General features: G+C 46.5%; 2 protein-coding genes across 3 annotated transcripts in view; one reads left to right on the top strand and one right to left on the bottom strand.

Moving 5' to 3' along the window:
* The window catches only part of ISM1 (isthmin 1), a 37,257-nt gene extending 32,875 nt beyond the window's left edge, over window positions 1-4,382 (top strand). For both annotated transcript variants that reach the window (XM_044454273.1, XM_044454272.1), the window contains one exon: window positions 1,382-4,382. In XM_044454273.1, the coding sequence (XP_044310208.1) occupies window positions 1,382-1,899 (518 nt within the window). In that variant the 3' untranslated portion in view covers window positions 1,900-4,382. The remainder of the gene's footprint in view (window positions 1-1,381) is intronic.
* The window catches only part of TASP1 (taspase 1), a 137,942-nt gene that overhangs the window by 4,671 nt on the left and 113,229 nt on the right, over window positions 1-20,042 (bottom strand). The gene's annotated exons all lie outside the window — the stretch shown is intronic.

Genomic DNA, 20,042 nt, shown 5'->3' with positions numbered 1-20,042 from the left:
TAAAAGATGTTCAGGGTGGCATTATGGGCAATCAAGAGCATTTCAAGCTTCATCCAGCCTGGTTAGGACAGTTAAACCAGCACATTGCTTATGGATGCAGTAATATTGCTTGCAGCAAGGCCAAAGATTTTCCAGAGGCTTGCACAAAGTTTTGACCCTGTTCTTCCTTCCAGATATGCATTTCCCACTTCATCACTCATCAGTGTTCTGCTAGTAGCACATTCTGATTTGTACAGATAGCTTGGTGTCTCCCCACATATTACAAGACTGGAATGTCAACTGCTTATGGCTTCAGTTATACGGAGCTGCTTTAATATCATCAGTTAAAAGATGAGAGCATCCGTGCTCCAGTGCAGCTGCTTGGAAGAGGCCCCCCAAAAGGCAGAGGGGGTTGTTCTGCCATAGATGAACACAGATTTTATTTCACAGTAGTAACAGCAAAGAAGACAGCAGAGAAACACAGCTTCACACTACCATGGAACAACCAGATGCTTGCTTAAGACTAGCTGAAGAATAGCTATATATATTTTTAACATAGAAAATGCACATGCAGGGGAGAAAAGGTGGGAAAGCCATATAAAAGTAGTAAAATTGATGACTGTATACCTGTTTTCAGTCACTACAATACTTGGCTTGGATTCACAATTGCTCTTCCACCAGAGAAGGAATCCTGCTTGCAGGCTGGGCTTTTTTCAACCTCTTTCTCCCTACTGCATCCCTTGGTGCACACACCAAACCCTCTGAAGGGGTTTGGGAAGCATCAGGGGAGTTGTGCTTGGAACAGGAAGGGAAGACAATGAGACTCTTTCTCCAAAAGCAGAACCTTCTGTTGGTGAAAGGATGACCCTAAATCCAACTCCACAGAAGCAGTATTATCGCATTTATTTCTTGGCCACCTTATCAACAAAGCCTTTACTGAGTGACCTGTGAAAAGCTAAAAACAAAACTGCAAATTTACATTCTCCTCAAATGGAATTACTTAACAGAGCAGCTTAAGTTGATTTTCTATGAGTTCTGAAGCTGGACTGTGGAAAGTCTGAAATGCTGAAACAGTTTGATGCTAGGCCAGCACCTGAACTAAAAGCAACCCAGAAGGCCCACTGAAAAGGATGCACACTTATCACTTGGATGCAAGTTCCACCAAAACAAAAAAGATTCCAGGATGAAAAGCAAGGCAGCTCTTTATTAGGAGGGTGCAGTGTGGACTGACCATGGTGATTTTTTCGTCGCCGAAGCACAGTGGGTCAGATCCACATTGCATGGTCGTGCACACAGCGGGCTGGGTGTGGGCACACCCCGGTACTCATCCAATCCCCCAGCCCTGCAGTGAGGCATAATTTGTAATTTCACAGACTTTTCACATGCCCCTTTTCCTCCCCAGACACAGACAGCTGCGAAAGGTGGATGAGCTGCAAAAGCGAATTCTTGAAGAAGTACATGCACAAAGTGGTCAACGACCTTCCCGCTTGCCCTTGCGCCTACCCCACAGAAGTGGCCTACAGCACTGCAGAGATCTACGACCGGCCGAAGCGGAAGAACTTCCGCTGGAAAGATGCGAGCGGCCCCAAGGAGAAGCTGGAGATCTACAAGCCTACTGCCCGCTACTGCATCCGGTCCATGCTGTCCTTGGAGAGCACCACCCTGGCAGCTCAGCACTGCTGCTACGACGACAGCATGCAGCTCATCACCCGGGGCAAAGGTGCAGGGACACCCAACCTGATCAGCACAGAATTCTCCGCGGAACTGCATTACAAAGTGGACATCTTGCCCTGGATCATTTGCAAAGGAGACTGGAGCAGATACAATGAAGCCCGGCCGCCTAACAATGGCCAGAAATGCACAGAGAACCCTTCAGAGGAGGACTACTACAGACAATTTCAGGAAGCAAGGGAATACTGAAAGAGAGGGAGAGACAGCCAACCTCTTTCAAAGTATGCAAAACTCAGGTGGTTGGTTTACGGGACAAAAGGCTAAATAAACTCTTGGCAAGCAAAGTTAGCCTCACCCTTCCCCACTAACTGTATAGAAGTGTATAGAATACACATTTTTCATAGGTGTGTGTTATTTATATAAGCATATACAAACAGCCTGCAGGCAAATAGTGTTGTCCCAACAGCCATTTATACAATGATATGCATTCTGCATCAGTGTAATGTTTTGTGTTTAAAAACTGCACTCATTTAAGTACCTGGTTGTTTAATTGGTGTTCATAGTTAAATCTGGTTCCTACTGGATTCTGTGAAAAAGCTCAGTTTTCATTCACTGAAGAAACATCTCAGGAATCCAGTCCTCAAATGCAAACCCTGCTCATTTAGAGAGACTTTTGCAAAGTGCAGAGAACTACCTGGTGGTTTACCTAACTGGGGGTTTCGGACTGCCTCTGATGGTAGTATTTTTGGCCAAGAGAGAATACGGCCACAAGGTTTGCTGCAACCTGGGACAGGTAGGCTTCAGTTTGCATTAAAAGACATGTTTTATGACTGTCTTCCTTTACTAAAATGAATGCCTAAAGTGCCTTTGACACTCTCAAAGAGCCCTCAACACTAAGAAGTGTGTGAGCACCTCCCAAATATTTTTGTCAAATCAAACCGAAGGAGCAAAAATAGAACATCACGGGACAGTTTCTATACATAACTTATTTAATACAAATGCAGTTAAGTGTAATTTCTTTAGAGATATATTAATGAAAATATTTAGATGTATTTAAAAGAGGAAATAAAAACATTTTAAATGGCAGGATGGTAACTGAAAAACAGGAAAGAAGCAGGTAAATATAACCATGTGCTCTGAGCTCCCTTTTAAAGTTGCAATTACCATGCAGTTCCACCTGGCATCAGGCCAGCTACAAATAGTGTTTATTGGCTTTAAGCATTCCTTCATCGTCATCAGTCATCATCATCATCCCACCTCCCACAGATACAGCCTTGGGAGATGTTTACATGATTTTTAATGCCTTCCAAGGACTAATTTGCGTATCACATTTGAAAATACAAGGACCTATGGCACAAACCTGCATTGATACAGGAACACTTGCCCAGGAAACATCATGGACTATATCTCACTTTTGGGAATCAAGCTGCTAACTTTTGTTTATTCTGTATAATGTATGGAACAGCATTAAGGGATTAGCAACTTGTTATAGGCTTACCTTTGACACATAAAGCAAAATAACTTAAGAGTCAGGAATTGTGATAATAAATCATAGAAATAAAAAACCAGCCAAATTAATTAGGGAGGAATCAAATGGGTTTTTATATTGAAGGTTAAGGGTCTGATTCATGGCTGATAGATAAAATTTCCCATGCCTGATCATCCCAAAACAAGCATTATTGGCTATGTGAGCTAAATTTAGAACTTGTCTTATTTAGGGTGTGTTCACATGAAACACAGCCCCTGTGGGGGCGGCCATTTTAAATTCCTCTCACCAGGAGCTGTTTTGGCCGAAATGTTTCCTCAGTCCCCTTGCAGTTCAAGACTGCAGCCCAAGAACATTGAGAACCTGGGCTTTCAGTGGTTTCAGATGCAGAGAAGGTACCATCCACTGTAACTCCTTGGAACTCTCTGAACTCAGGATGATGAGCTTCCAAGGAAAGCCCAGAGGCCTCTGAGCCCCCATGTCCTCCAAACCATGCAGGCACCAAGTTTGGCCGTCTAAATGAGGCTGAGGCACCTCCAGGCTTCCTTGCAGGGTGGTGACCCCACAGCTAACATGCATCCCCCGCCCCGGTGCCTTCTGGGAAGGCTACTGTTCCTCTTCAGAGTCCAGCCGGCACAAGAACCAGCGCAAAGTACAAGCTCCAATTATGAAATAATGTGTTGTTCTTAAACATACTGGGTTGGATCCAGAGCCAGACTGGATCACTGGTGCTGGCTAAAGAGGGCTTCCCCATCCTGTTCTTCTGTGAGCAGCCCTCCAGCCCCCTGAAAATACTATACTGGATACAAAAATCCAGGCTGAACAGTGTGAACTCTGATGTGTGTGGCTGGCTGCAGGGAGATGGGCTCCCACAAACCACCCTTAAACTAAGCCCTTCCTCACATGAAAGACAGATTCTGGGACCAAGCCTTTGTTCCTAATGCCCGTCTGCCAAATAAACACCCAGTATTTTGCAAAAGAAAACTGTCCCTTAAAAAAGTTTTATCAGTGAGGGGGTGGCTGGTTCAAAATCTTTAATTTAACTGCATTATTCTTGTATATTTATTACTAAGCTTTTCTTAACATGAATCTGCCAAGTCAAACATGCAAGGAGGGAGACTTTGAGAGGAATGACTGTGTTTCATTAAACTCAACCCAAAGCAAGTGTATAAATAAAGCTGTGCTGAAACATCTGCTCATTTGCATTCTCATTACATTGCTGCTCACATGCAGCACAAGGAAGGTGCGCATCGTTCGGCGAGGAAAGCCAGAGCAGGGGGTGCCGGAAAGATGTGCCGGGCTACCTCCAGGGCCTCCCCCCACCACCATGGTTCCTGTGGGCGACATGGCTTGAGGCCCCAGCACCCTGGGACAGAACCGCATTGCTGGATCCGTGTCAGGATGGAAGGCATTCGAAAGGGAGCGTGCAGTGTGAGGTCAAAGTAACACGCTATTAACATCGGCCATTGCAACAAGACTCGTCAAGGTGAAAGGAGGGAATTATTTTAGAATTTGTCTCTCACCTCATTTATTAAAATCCCATTGCTTCTGACCCGCCAAGACTAGAAATACTTTGGCAGACCACAACAATATGTTTTCAGGATCACTGCCGCTTTTCCCAGCACCAGCCTTGGAACCGATCACAGGGAAAAGTATTTCTCTCTCTGTGGTCCTCTGTAATAGTGTTCTAAAGTACCCAAGTTACTATTTTTGCTTGGAAAAATGATTTTTATAGCCCGTTAGATTTAGTACTCCATTGACAACAGTGACAGAGCATGGCCCAATTTTGCTTCTGGCTCCAGCTCGGAGGAGTCCCTTCATGGCTAGCTGAGGCTTGATTTTATAAGTAATGAAGTGTGTGTCTGGGTGTAATGTAATGAGAGCTTTCTTAACACAACATGGAGTGTCCCACATCGGTGATCAGAAAACTGTAACGCCAGGCATTGCGCAAGCCACCCCATCAGAAGTCAGATTGTCTCCCTTTGTGTGGGAGCAGCACAACACACAATGTACAATGCACACTCTAGAAGGAAGCTGCCTCTTCAGCTCAGCTTTGCCTTTGGAACTGCCTTGTCAACCCCACTCCTCCAAGAAAATGGGAAAATAAAACCGTGAGGAGAAGGGGAGAACATTAGCTAGACGGCACAGTTTTTACCACTGTGTGTACAGCTCTGTTTATGTTGCACTAGCGGGACTCACTGCTGGTGCAACAGGCCTCGCACAGCCCAAATGTTGGTTTCCAACACAGGCCAGTGATGCCTTCTTCAAACTCAGCTGCCCTGCTCCATTCCAGAAACATTTTGGCTCATTACTGGCCTCTTTGGGTAGCCCTGTGTCACTGTGGTGAATCTTCTGATGCTTGAGCAGCATCAGATGTTACACACACCGTCCAGGCACACGTGGCCCATGTGCACGCCCAAGCAGAGACACAGGCTTGCAATCTGCATGGGCAGCTGTGTGGACGCTTGCACTAGTCCAAGGATTAACTGGATTGTTAATTTAGAAGTATGACTTTCTAATACTCCCCCACCCGAGTGAATTGATGAAAAAAGAGGAAAGTCTTTTTCTTCAGCAGTCCAGAAACATTTTCTTTAACAAGTCCAGAAGAGGCAAACACAAGTACCAGACACAAGTCAGGCATCGCTAAGTTAGCTCATTTACTTCACGTGATTTGAGTTACTGCCTGATTTTCACAGTAAAATTAGTAGGACATTCACAGTGCAGTCTTCCATAGCTCTCTTCAGAAGCTCTGCCCTGTTAAGTTCAGTGGGGTTCCTCACTGGATTATGAGTGCTGACCTTTGTTCCCATTGTGCTTCAGGTGAGCAGTCGAGAAAGACTGCTGCCACACAGAACAGGCAGGTGCTCTTTCAAAAGAGAAAGCTTGGGCGAAAAGGACAACAATGCAAAGATCAAGATGCAAGCCGAAGCCTGGCCCCAAAATTCCCTGAACAGGGTCTCCCACACAAGGAAATGAGAAGCCTATATTTCCATTTCCATTTCTCCCCCCCCCCCCCACCCCAGCCTCTAAAACAGCATGGAAGTTCAGCTGGCACATGGAAGCCACAAAGGGAAAGAGAAATTGGTGAAAACTGCCATGGTGTTTCTTTTCACAGCAGGCAGCCTCTGCTGGATCCTCACTCCTTTTGCAGTCAGAAGGCAATCTTAGGTTTGGGGGACCCGTGAGGGCTCATGCCACTGACTAATATGAATTCTGCTGTGTCTTAGGTGGTGGTATACGCACAAACATAACACTATTAAGTAAGGAAATTGGTGTAGTAGAAAAAGGGAAAGGGAAGAAGGTTCCCAAGTTCAGGAACTGCCTCATCAGCTGACCTCACTGCCTTCTGCCTGGCGTATCTGCAACTTGAAGTATCTCCTGCTTGTGAGGCCGAGCTCCACATCTGTCCAAACTGCTTCTGGTGCTTAACAGTGTGTTGTGGTGATGCAAAATCCGTCAGGGTCACACCTGACAGAAAGCTGCACCTGGAACTTGCTTAGCAAATTCCACTCTGTCAGTGTTCCTCCTTGTATCAGTGGTATGCCAAGCATGTTGTTTTGTTCATTTTAGTTATTAAAGAGTTTATTTTGGGATTCAGTCAGAAAAACCACATTCATTTCATAGAAACAGAAACAGAGCTAATCAAATATTTGCTCACATCAGTCTTTGCTCGCTCTCGCTCTCGCTCTCTCTCTCTGTGTGTCTGTGTGTGTGTGTGTGTGTGTGTGTGTGTCCACTGACATCACAACAGAACACTCTACACCTTGCATCCTTCCAGGAAACTCAGGGCAAAAAAATGCCAGTTGCCACTCAAAAGGAAGAAGGTAGATCCCTCTGTTGGTTACCCTTTTCCTCCACATTGCTCCAGAATGACATCACATCTGGGGCATTCTGGGGTCGGGGGTGGAGTGGTAGCTGCCAGGAACAGCTACAGAAGTCTGGTCTGCTATCCTTCAACCTGTGTTGAAAAAGGCAGCATGAATGAATAACTAAGTGCAAAGCGGAGTATCTGAAAATGCAGCCATTCATAACCCCATGCATTTGTTTTGGACTTCAGTCCTTCACTCATCCTCAAAACAAATGCAGAGCCCAGCCTGAATTCTTTAACTGAATCCTTTAAGGCCTTTGGGAGTAAAACATTTTCCGGCCCTCCGTGTTACACACGGTGTCCTTCTAGGTTGTGTGCTGGCATTTCCCAGTTGCAACACAATGACTGAACACAGCTGGGAAACAGAATCCAATCAAAAGAAAACACCCTCATGTTGGATCCCCAGAAGCCCCTTCCGACAACCGTAACCTTGCTTTCTGATGGAACTTTCCTAGGGAGGAAGCAATGTAAGAAAATCCAGGGAGTTTCCCCCAAGAATTCATATATTTATAGATCACACATTCTCTACCCTAAGCCAATGCACAAGTTTTAAAAGCTTTCAGTGAAACCATCCTTAAAAATTAACTAAAAACAATGGTAGAGGTACGAGTAGCAAGCAAATTACCTTCTGATCTCAGTGGTAATGGAGTTTCACTCAGCAGCCAGCAAGAAGTTTTAAAAGCAAGAATATTTGCTGGCTGAATGACAGCTGGGAAACAGCCAAGGGAGATGTTCCTGCAGGAGAGCCCTCCATGGATCTGACGCAGTAACCACAAAAGCTCTTCTTCTTGCTCTCACTGGTTTTCCTTTTACCTTACATGAAAGAGGAAACGTGGAATCACATGCCCCTCACAGATCTTAGAGAAAGAAGAGGCCATGTAAGAGAAGATGGACCTTAAGATAAAGGCTGTTTATGGCATAACTAGAGATGTGTGAGTGGTGGGAAGATAAATTAAAAACATGTAATACAACAATTCACAATTGTAAGCACAGGATAGAATAAAAACTAAGAAAAACAGCAGAAAGGGATCAAAACAATGCAGCACATAAAACCTAAGGACAAACAGCAGCAAAACAAAACCGTACAAATATCTAAGCTGGGGTAAAGAATGTATGACCATTTAAATTATGTTGGACTCTAATTCCTATCAGTACCAACAAGGATGCCCAATGGTCAAGGATGATGTGAGTTATATATATCAACCATCTGTAGGACCATAGATTTCCCACCCCAATCCAAAAACTTTATAAACATTTCTTAAAATGCCCAAGTCAGTACAAATATCTTCAGCTGGTACTGAAAATATCAGTAGGGCAGTGAGGAAGGCATTCAGAGAGAGGGTGCCACTGCCAAAAAGGTCTTTTCTTTGTAAGAACACCCAGAGAGGCTATCCAAGGAACATCTCTTGCTTGGTATGTTTCCTTCATTAGCCTATGACAGACCTACAGAACTTGTGCCCCATTAAGCTAACCATGGCTCTCCACACTACTGTACTAGGTATTGTGTGCTCTCTCTCTCTCTCTCTTGCGCGCGCGCACACACACACACACAATACTTTTGCCATCTCAGCTCTTCATGGGTTGGATCATTTTGGTAGGTCACAAGACATGGGTCTGACCTTCGGAGAAAACATACATTATGGAAAGTCCCAGCTGGCACTGGATTTCTACAGCATGCATCACTGGGTGCATCTTTGTTCTTTATAAATGGGTACCTACACATGCAGCCCACTTCAGATAGTAAAAAGCAACATGCATGGTTATGTTATGGGTTATCACCTTGATCATCAGCTTGAATCATCCTAATTACACTCCTTTTCAGACAATGTTTGAATATATGTACATGCACACCCCCCTTCATGGATGTCGTGCCTGAAGCCCCAACAGAGACAGCACCTCACGAGGAGGTCTTGCACTTGGGACCCTGTATCCAAAAGTCAACCCTGCAACCCAGCTTGGGGATGGCTGAGCAGGTAGCCGCACCTTCCCCTGACTCCCTGCCCATTGAGCAAACACCCGAGCCCTCATCAAAGCAAGAAACCCCTGAGGGAAAAGACATCCAGTTCCACTCAGGAAGGGTCAGAGCAGGCTGCCCCTCCTCCCTCTAATGCTGAACTTCCTGAACACAAAGCAGAAGATGCAGGAGGCGAGGTTGACTTTTCTCTAGCGTCCAATCGCAGAATTCTAAGAAGATACGAGCAAAAGCAGAGACAGTTACGTCAGAGGGAAGAAAGGCGGGATGAAGGGAGCTAGTCCCACGTGGGCTTGGGGAGAGACACCACTAGAGGGTTAACATCTGCATTTCAAGGACCTCAGCTAAAGAGCTTATCTATTGAGTTGTAAATCTTGTAGACAAGTAGCAATAAAGGACTCTAGTTTTATTGCCCGTGAACGTGTGGGTTGTTTACATGTTGAGTGCCATTTCGACAATGGATCACCACCTTGTTGTGGCGAAGGGGCTTGCGTAGCTCAATGAAGCTATGAGCTATGCCATGCAGGGTCACCCAAGACGGACAGGTCATAGCAGAGAGCTCTGACAAAAGGTGATCCACTGGAGAAGGAAATGGCAACCTACTCCAGTATCCTTGCCATGAAAACCCCATGGACAGAACCAAAAGGCAAAAAGATATGATTCTGGAAGATGAGCCCCTCAGGTCAGAAGGTGTCCAATGTGCTACTGGGGAAGAGCAGAGGGCTAGTACTAGTAGTGCCAGAAAAAATGAAGTGACTGGGTCAAAGCCGAAAGGACACTCAGTTGTGGATGTACAGTGGTACCTCAGCTCACAAATGCCTCAGTTCACAACCAAATCGGACTGTGAACAAAAATTTCATTAAAAATTTGACTTAGGTTGTGAGTTCTGCATTGGGTGGTGGCCACAATCGCGGCCATCTCCCCCCCCCCCAGCATACCTGCATTTGCGCCCGTCTCTCCCCCTACAACGCACCGGGATGATGGGAGCGTGCAGGGATGATGGGCGCGTGCAGGGATGACAGGTGTGATCGAAGTCGTGCTGGGGGGGCAAGGAGATGGCCACGCTCATGCTCGGGGTGGCGGGGGGGGGGGGAGATGGCCACGATCTTTGTTGTTCTTTGTCACTTTGCTTTACATTTTTCTGATTAAAAAAAAATAGTTACAGAACAGATTAACCTTATTTACACTGAAACTTATGGGGAAATTTAACTTGGCTCATGACCAATTCGGGTTATGCCTGGAACAAATTAAGTTCGTGAACCAAGGTGCCACTGTATCTGGTGGTGAAAGGAGAGTCCAATGCTGCAAAGATCTATACTCCATAGGAACCTGGAATGTAAGATCCATGAATCAAGGCAAGCTGGACATGGTCAAACAAGAGATGACAAGACTGAACATCGACATCTTAGGAATCAGTGAACTAAAATGGACAGGAATGGGTGAATTTAATTCAGATGACCATCAGGTATACTACTGCGGGCAAGAATCCCTCAGAAGAAATGGAGTAGCCTTCATAGTCAATAAAAGAGTAGGAAAAGCAGTACTGGGATACAATCTCCAAAATTACTGAATGATCTCAGTTTGAATCCAAGGCAAACCATTCAACATCACAATAGTCCAAGTCTATGCCCCAACCACTGATGCTGAAGAGGCTGAAACTGACTGGTTCTATGAAGGCCTTCATAGAACAACACCTTCTAGAATTAACATCAAAAAATGATGTCCGTATCATCATGAGGGATTGGAATGCTAAAGTAGGAAGCCAAAAGGCAGGGCTAGATGAATCACAAGTTTGCATTAAGATTGCTGGGAGAAATATCAGTAACCTCAGATATGCAGATGATACCATCTTTAGGTAGAGATAAAGAGCCTCTTGATGCAGGTGAAAGAGGAAAGTGCAAAAGTTGGTTTGAAACTCAATATCAAGAAAACTAAGATCATGGCATCTGGTCCTATCACTTCCTGGCAAATAGATGGGGAAGAAATGGAGGTAGTGACAGATTTTATTTTCCTGGGCTCCAATATCACCACAGATGGGGACTGCAGCCAAGAAATTAAAAGACCCTTGCTCCTGGGGAGGAAAGCTATGGCAAATCTAGACATCATATGAAAAAGCAGAGACATCACCCTGTCAACAAGCTATGGCAAATCTAGACATCATACAAAAAAGCAGAGACTTCATCCTGTCAACAAAAGTGCATATAGTCAAGGCTATAGTTTTCCTAGTTGCAATGTATGGCTGTGAAAGCTGGACCATAAGGAAGGCTGAGTGCCGAAGTATTGAGACCTTTGAATTGTGGCGCTGGAGGAGACTCCTGCGAGTCCCTTGGACAGCAAGGCGATCAAACCGGTCAGTCCTAGGGGAGATCAACCCTGACTGCTCTTTAGAAGGCCAGATCGTGAAGATGAAACTCAAATACTTTGGCCACCTCATGAGAAGGAAGGACTCCCTGGAGAAGAGCCTAATGCTGGGACAATAGATGGCAAAAGAAGAAGGGGACGGCAGAGAATGAGGTGGCTGGATGGAGTCACTGAAGCAGTTGGTGAGAGCTTAAGTGGACTCCGGGGGATGGTGGAGGACAGGAGGGCCTGGAGGAATGTTGTCCATGGGGTTGTGATGGGTCGGACATGATTTCGCAACTAACAACAACAACAACAACAACAACAACATGCACATCAAGTGCCACCCCCATACCCCATCTGTGCACATTCAGAAGAAGGTATTTCTACAGCTGCAAAAAGGCTCTCTCTCCCTCCTACTGAAAGACCTGAAAAGGAAAATTCCCAGTGTCCAGAGGAGGACGGCACAGCACTTCAGCCGAACTCACACAGACCATTTGTTGTCACAGTGGCAAAATGCATAAACCCCTCTATATCCAAAAAGACTCCTTCACAATGCAGAGTAAAGGGACAGCAGGATCTTAATCACTTAGGGATCTTCTTACACTTAACTGGTATACACACACCACAAATGAACAAATAACAACCAGCATGCAAAGCACATCAGGTCTGGGGCCTCTGCTGCAGCTGCACCCTTCGCTCCATTCCCCATGCCCATTCGGTCTCCCTTTGCTGGAAATCACGGTAGCAGGGCTTGACCAGGCTCGGTAGCACCAACGACCTGCACTCGCTCTCACTTTCCTCTCTCGCCCGCACTGCCTCTCCCTTTTCCACGCGCACATCCAGCCCAGGCTGAGGCAGGAGAACCAGCTGCGTTGCTCTGATGTGCAGTAAACAAGTGACTCACGGTTTGGTAGGGAACCCACAAGATGAGCAGATTGCTTCCTAGGTATTTCCTGGCAGGCCTCACCAGTGAATTTATTAAATACCGGCATTTCCTTCCATCCAGGCCAGCATGTTGTCTTACCTGCTTTCAGTCAGTGCCTTAAGATCTATCTGCCTTTCTGTTGTTCAGAGTCAGAAGCAGCAGTGAAGCTCAGAACAAGTGTGCTAATTACACTGCCCTGTTATAAAAATATTGACTATCACACCCAGAAAATTGGAGGAGAGGTGGTAGATTTGTGGGGAAGGGAGACAAGATTACATAAGGTGCAACCTACCAGGTGGGGTCCCTGCAGACCCCCAGATCCCCAAAGTTCAGATTCTGTTAAGGTCTCTGGCAAAACCAATCTGTCCTCATCCTGGAAGCCAGCCCACTGTGTGGGAAGGGAGCGAGGGAAAAGGGGAAGCCAAATGAGGGGAAGAGGGAGCGAGGCAGGGAAGCAGGTCGCTAATTTTGTCTATGACCCACCAACCACTGGCTTCAGCCCCACACAGAGAACCTACAGCACAAGAGGGAAGTCCAAGCGACTACAGCCCAAAAGAAAAAAGTTCCCCAGCCATTACACATGCGGGGTGGGGGAGCACTTACAAATCTCCATGCAAGACAAAGTCATTACCAAGGAAGAGGATTAAAAAAGGATAGCAGTTTGCACAATATTTGCATAGGCTAATTTATCCAAACCAGTACAAATGTAGAATTATTGCTATCATTTCAAATAAAGTCCTGTACACTTCACCACACTTACAGAAGACTGTGAGCAGGTGACCCCATGTGCCTCCCTCTTGCCTGGGTGCTAACTCCTGATGGGCAATAGTTGCTATGGGTCATTCTCTTTCAACTGGAATTGGACTGATTAGGGGAGGTTCTGTAAGAGAAGGTACCCAGCGCCCTCTGCCAAAGGCTGTACACGAGCACCGCCTACTGAAATCAGTGGGCTCAACCGGGACTTGGATTCTGGACACAATGAGAAAAAAGGTATATGCAAACTGGATCGATGCCATGCAAAGCTAGCGCTGGCATCAGCACAGCACAGATGAGCTCAGTTGCATTTGAGCTAACATAAAGGCAGAGGAAAGGGGGAATCCCCCAAATAGGCCAATAATTGCAAAAACCTAAAGGCAACAGGGTTTTTCAGCATGTAGCAAAGTCCTTACGCACCGTCTCTCTCTCCCTCTCCGGTATGTACAGGAGATGATTAAAACACACACACACACACACACACACCACGGTGCTTTTCCTGTGAATGTGTGTCTGGTTATAATTTTTCAGTGGAAAGTTGCTCAGGCAGTTTCCATTATAATGTACCCACAGAGTGCAAGGCAAATTAAGGGGCTGACTTGGTAATTACTAGTGCATGTATGTGGCCACAAATTTGTAAATAAGGGCAGGAAATCTCCCAGTCATTCACTCTTCAGCTCACCCTCAGACACTACTATTGTTAGCAACACATGGAGAACCTACAGGGTAGACAGAAGGAGAGAACCGTCCAATTTCCTTTGTACTTCACAGAGGGCCAGCGGTGTTCAGCCGCAGTTTGGGCAAAACTCCTCAAATTGCAAGGCAGAGCTTAAAATGACAAGTCAGGCATGAAGAAACCCGGCTCAGCCTCTCTGAGAAGCCCCAAGTCTCGCCGGTCGTGCATAACGTCACAGCAGGTTCCTCACTTCTAGCCGGTCTCAGAGCAAAGTGGGCACTTGCTTGGTGGTGCTTTCGTCTCAAAAGTGCAGGAGTGGTCGTCTCCAAACAAAAATGCAGCACGATGCCGTGGACCAAGGGGGCAGGAATGTGGTTGCAAATAAACGTGGTTTGCTTTGGAATTTCATGGCTGACAGAGATGAAGAGAATTTAATATATGACTGTACATCATTTTCTACCCAAGCCCCAAGTACATGTGGGCAGGTTGGACACAGCCTGACACTGCAGGCAGCTCCAGTGGCCACAGTGTTTGCTTGTGGAAGACTTTATTATAAGCCAGGAACAGGTTCAGCTGCCAAATGCCCTTTATTTTAAGACCAAGCTTCCCCAGTCTTTATCTGGAGGTGGCCAGGGTGAGGGAAGAGGTCAAGTACCAGAACGCGATTCAGACTTTACCTCTTTTTGCACCAGTTACATAATGATTCTGTACCCAAAGCGACCATGTATTTTTCAGAGGGCACAAGCGCACCAAGAAGCAGGATGAGGTGGCAGTCAACAGATTCTGAGGGATGTGGAATAGATGTTGCTGTGGGCAGTTATAGGGCTTTCCCTGCACCCCCTAAGCTACCATTCTGCTCTCTGGCACCATGCAAAATGTTCCTCTGTCACCAGTGTTGAACTAAGAGTCAACTGCCAGCCTAATAGGTTTTTGTACTTGAATGGGGGAGGGGTCAGGGTCCTTTGTCTCAAGCAACAAAATGTGTGAGACTAGCCTTGTTGCCCAACAAGTCTTGCAAATGCCCCTCCCCCCTAGTTGGAGTATCAATGTGACTGCACTTGGGAGCTATTTAAGCACCTGGGATATCTAAAGGTAGGGAGGGTAGCAACTGCCTTTCTTTGGAAAATAGGGCACATACCCATTTTAGGTTCACCATATCCAACCGGATTAATTTGGTGCTTCTTTTGTCCTTCACCATCTGAGCTTGTGAAAATATTCTATCCCAACCAAGGGATTCTATGCAGTCTGAGAAATCCCATTTCCAGTTAAGATGTATTGCCTTAAAACTGTGTGCTAGAACAAAGCAGACCACTCTGCAACACAGTTGGGCTCCACCACAAACACACATGGCATTTTATGAGACCACAAAGCTTACTCTTTGATATAGACTACATTTTATCTCATCGGAAGAGTCTTCATTAAAAAAAAAAGCCCCAAAAGGCATTTCTTCTGGTAGCCTGCACTTCTGCACACATTTTCAATGAAGCAGGCAACAAGTTCGTCCGTCCTTCCTTCCTTCCTTCCGTCCTTCCGTCCTTCCTTCCTTCCTTCCTCCTGATTCCAGTCCATACTGCATGGATCTCAGAACTATTTTCATGAGGATGCTAACAGTCATTTTTGTTCTCTTGCTCCCATGGAGCAGACTTCTTGTCCCTGGAAGTGATTTACCAGTGCTTGTGCCAAAAAGGAGGACAGAAAGGGAAATGTTTACTAGTTTCTTTTATTAGAAAGTGCCATGGCTGTTGACAGCTCTGGGCCAAAGCCTCTGCACCATAAACGTGGACGTCACTGAGCGACAGAAGACGGCTCTGCCCGGCTGTGTCAAAAGCCTTTCTCAATGGGTCATCAGAAAGGACCCTGCCAGGGCTAAGCAGTGCTCATGCTGCATTTTAACTGAGTCACTGCCCTTTGTTGTATGTCGGATTTGCTTTTATGGATGAAGTTCGCTTTCCCTGCTTTTGAAATGAAGCTTTTCTTTTGCTATATCTGTCTAACATATGCAACCTTTACATCAACCTGCCATCTTGGAGGCAATGGTGTCCAACCCATTGTTGCTTACAAACATGGGAGGTGGGCATTTGGTATCATGCCTCGATGGCTCTCCTACAAATTCAGAACTCATCAGGTATCGCCACAAGAAAATTGGCACGTTTCTCTGCAACACGCAATGACAAAATAAGCCCCAGAGGTATTAAGGGGATGGTTCACAAGGCTGTTTTCCATTCAAGGCAACAAATTGATTGCAAAGTTAGCCAGCCATTTCAGGAAACATAATGACAGGGGTCTTGCTTTAAATACAGAAATTGTATATTCATAGGCTCTCCTCATGCTCAGTTTCAGCACGTCTGCATTATCAATGGCTTCCACACCACAAACTGGCTGGACCTGCCTACCCCGTGAGGGCCCTTACTTCCCTGCCTCCCCAAGACTTATTACATTCCCATTCAGGCCTTGTTCCAGCACAGACCTACCTTCAGTTTGGCTGCATCAGCTTTCCAAGACATGAAAGCAGATGCAGCCCAGGCCTCCCCCAGCTTGTGCCTGCCTGATGTTTTGGACTACAACTTCCAGCATTCCTGATTGCTGGCCCTGCAGCCTGGGGCTGATGAGAGAGGAAGTTCAAAGCATTTGGAGGGCGTGAGGCTAAGGAAGCTGGGCTGCATCACGTACGTTCAGAACATGACTTGGGAAAATCAAAAAAGCATGTTTGTAAAGGGGCCGGTTACCTTTCAATGATACCAAAGAAGCAGCCAGCACAAAATAAAGCAATATTTTCCTGCTTCCCTCTGCTAATTGGATGCCTCCAAGTACTGGAAAATAAAAGTCCAAACAGAGAGAAGAAAACATTTAAATTGAGCCTGACAGTTCTAAGACAACTGACAGAAATCCCACTGAGCCAAGAAGAAAAACAAAACCTCCTGCTGTCTGAAGAACTGAACTCATGTCTCCTGCATTTGCTTTCTCAACATGTACAATCTTCAGGAGAATTCAGGTTTTATTCTGCTGTGGAGATGCCACTGAAGCCCTTCCTCCATCTTCGTGGTATTTTGGCCTGAAAATCTGCGTTATCACGGCTTGCAGCAGCTGGGCCACACACGCGCGCACACTCGCGCAACGCCCACCGCGACTGCTCTTAGATTTCCCCCAAGCTCTTTGCTCCCTCCCAGTGGTGTTTGAGTTGCTCCAGCCTTGGAAGAAGCAGCCTATTTATATGTATCACCCAGTTCCCCAAGGCAGGGGTGGTACCTGGGATGCATCCCTTTATGCAGCACCTGGGAAGGGGGGAACGGCTCTTCTAACAGCTTGTTCTTCCACACAGAAAACTGCATGCCAAGGTAGGAATCTTCTCTCTGGCCTTCTATGCATAAGGATCTTTTTCATCATCAGTCTCTCTGACCTTACCTCCTTGTCTCCATCTTTACTCCTTTTGGCAGATGTTAACAAGGGAGGAAATGAATTAATTGATGCATCTAATTTAAGACTGTGGTTTAAGGAAGGTGGGAGTAAACATCCACATTTACAAGACAATGTTTGGGGTTTTTAAGAGGGCTTTGATTTTGTGCCAGGGAGAACTTGTGTGAACCTCAACCGTTACATTTTCCGGCATCACAGGAGATGTCGAATACCAGATTGCAGAGGCTTTCTGTAGGATTTTCGCAAACAGACGTGATGCCCATCCCTAGCTAGCATCAGCATCTGTGATGGAAAAGAACAGAACAAGGGCAAGCAGGAGTCGAGGAGGTTCCTCCCCACAAGAGAGCTCAGGAAAATGTGACTTTTCCCACCCAGCTATCGTGCCCGGAGGGAGAAGGGCGAGTTGGGGGGAGCAAAGTCCACCCTAACGCCCCCTCAGACATCGTTCAGCCACTGCCCTCACTGGGATTTGGAAGCACGCTATGAAGGAATGTCCTGGCATTCGCAAACAACATCCTAATCTGAAAAGCATTTCTGTGCCCTGAATAACTGCGTTGAAAGGGGAAGCTCGGCCATGGAGCTACCAACTGTGGAAATCAAAACTCCTGGCGCCGACAGTGGACTCTGGGGGCAGATCCCAGAATAAGCCGTCGGTTGAAGGGTGGAGGCCAGCAGTGGGTTGTTGTGAGGAAAGAGGGACGTTGGTGTGGGGGGTGAGTTTTTTACAGATCAGGAACCAGGCAAAAGCTGTCTAGACGTCTACGATGTACAGCTGGAAACAGCATCACCAGCCAAAACAACAGGCCTTGGAAGTGGTGATGATGGTGGCCATATTAGAGAAGCTCCTCTCACTCCTGTGCAGAACCTGTAAGCACAGAAGTCCCTTCAAGGAGGAGCCTGCATCTCTACTGGAAAGGTTCACGAACATACGTCTTCCTGATCCAGTATGGCCACAACGGGCCACATTTTTCCAGTCACCATGGCATGCCCTGGGAACTGACTGCACATGAGGGAAGGGTTCCACCTGGAAACTTGGTTCAGGTGGTTCCCCACTTCCTTTTCTTTGATAATCATATACAGTCCAACACATGTGGCTCAAAATATTGAGAGGGCACCAGGCTGGGGACAGTGGGATCCCATTGCTGATAGACAGCCACTCTCATCAGTCCTAGAGTAAGGCAGGATGGGAGTTGCACCCCAAGAATACCTGGAGGGATTCAAGTTGCCCACCCCTGCTGTTAAAAAAAATCTCTGTACCAAGCAAAACAGATCCAAGACCTTCCACCCTTTAGTTCTGGTGCACATATTTTATTGGCCAAGAAGCTCTGAAAGTACAAAAGCTCTCAGGTGACCTCACATTCATTCCCAGAATCGCATGGCATTCCAGGGGAATAGCTGTCAGTAATGAGTATCTGAGGATGCTCAGCTTCCTCAGCTTCATTTTCCCCTCCAAGAGCCTCTCCCTCCCAGTTTTCCTAATTCTCCCTCAACTTATGGATAGTAAAGTGCTTCTTCTATATTAATGCCTTCATAGTAAAACCAAATTCCTCTTTCTTAGTTTGGGAAAATACCACTACCACGTTTTTAAGCACAAGTCTAGCCAGGAGTAGAATTGGCCCCAAGTTTATGAAGACTATAAAGAGTCTCTGACTCTCTATCAATCAGTTTCAATTATAACTTTGAGGATTTTAAATCTCTTCTGCTGCTGCTACTGCTGCTGCCATCAAGGAGCCGAAAATGAATCCAATGCACTTGTGTGTTTCTAGCAGTTCCATACCTGATAAATGCAGTAACAGCCCACTGCCCTCTTTGATAAAATCAGAGGCCCTTTAAGTTGCTGAAATTTCAGAGCATTTCTGACAATCATCTGGCACTTGGTTTGTTTGCCTGAAGACGGCAGAAACAGGAAAAGTTTTGGAGTGGCTGGAAAGTCACTTCTGATGAAATCACGCTTGGCCCCAGGGACTGCATTCTGGAGAATTGGGCATTTGTAGGAACACTGTCCTCGGATGCTTTCTTGGCAAGCGCACACAAGTATGCAGAAACCCATCTGGAACCAAGGAGCCGAATAAACATACAGGAACGTGAGGGAAACAATGCTGGCACAGTGACTGGGTGGAATGTCCTTTAAAGGAAGGGAAATATCCCCTCCATTCACAACCCTGGCGAGAGCACTCACAAAAACAATAAAGCTCTTCCCAAAGAATATTGCAACATTGCTGAGCCCTTCAGACAATGTAACATTCATGGCATCGTTCCTACGCTCTCAGCTCCACTGTGGCTCCTTCCCAAAATACAGTTCTCCTTTATACTGCCGCAATACCAACAGCGTTCTGAAGCACGTGCTGAGCTGCTGGAAAGGAGTCGGGGTGAGAACGGAACACCGAACCCTTCCGCGCATCGTCTAGGAAGGATGGGGTTCAACGGGCTGCGCAGGGGCAGGGGCAGGGGCAGGGGCAGGGGCAGGGGCAGGCATAGTTGCCCATTGGCTGTGGACGCACAGTCCGGCTGGGTCCTCCCAACAAGGGCCCCTGGAGCCGCTCCTGTTCTTCACCCCTGCAACCTGTTTGCTCCCTGCACAGTCGACGACCTTCCTGGCAGAAGCACATGGCGACTCGTGGGAGATAGAGCAGGGACCCATCAAAACCGGTCTGAAAACAGCCGTGTTCCATTTCGATTTGCCCACCCTGTTCTAGATGACACGATGGATATTGTTTTTAGACTGAAAGCTTCTGAGCCCAGTTCACTTAGAATTCCCACAGAGACCGGCTGCTGCTTTAGTTCAACCAGCAGGAAATGGAGACGTGGTCCAGTGGAAACATGCTGCCAGTCATTCCACTGCAGGCCCTAACAAATCAGCCAAGCGGCAGTGTGGTGCAGTGGTTGTAACGGCTGCCTGGCCAGGACCACGGAGTCGAGAGCACGCACCTGCTGCTCCGCCACGAAGCTCTTGGC

The sequence above is a fragment of the Varanus komodoensis genome, unplaced genomic scaffold, assembly GCF_004798865.1.
Source record: "Varanus komodoensis strain SLA01 unplaced genomic scaffold, ASM479886v1 scaffold7_3, whole genome shotgun sequence".
NCBI classification, from domain to species: Eukaryota; Metazoa; Chordata; class Lepidosauria; order Squamata; family Varanidae; genus Varanus; species Varanus komodoensis.
The sequence above is the reverse complement of the archived record's forward strand: the minus strand, read 5'-3'. Positions and strand labels throughout refer to the sequence as shown.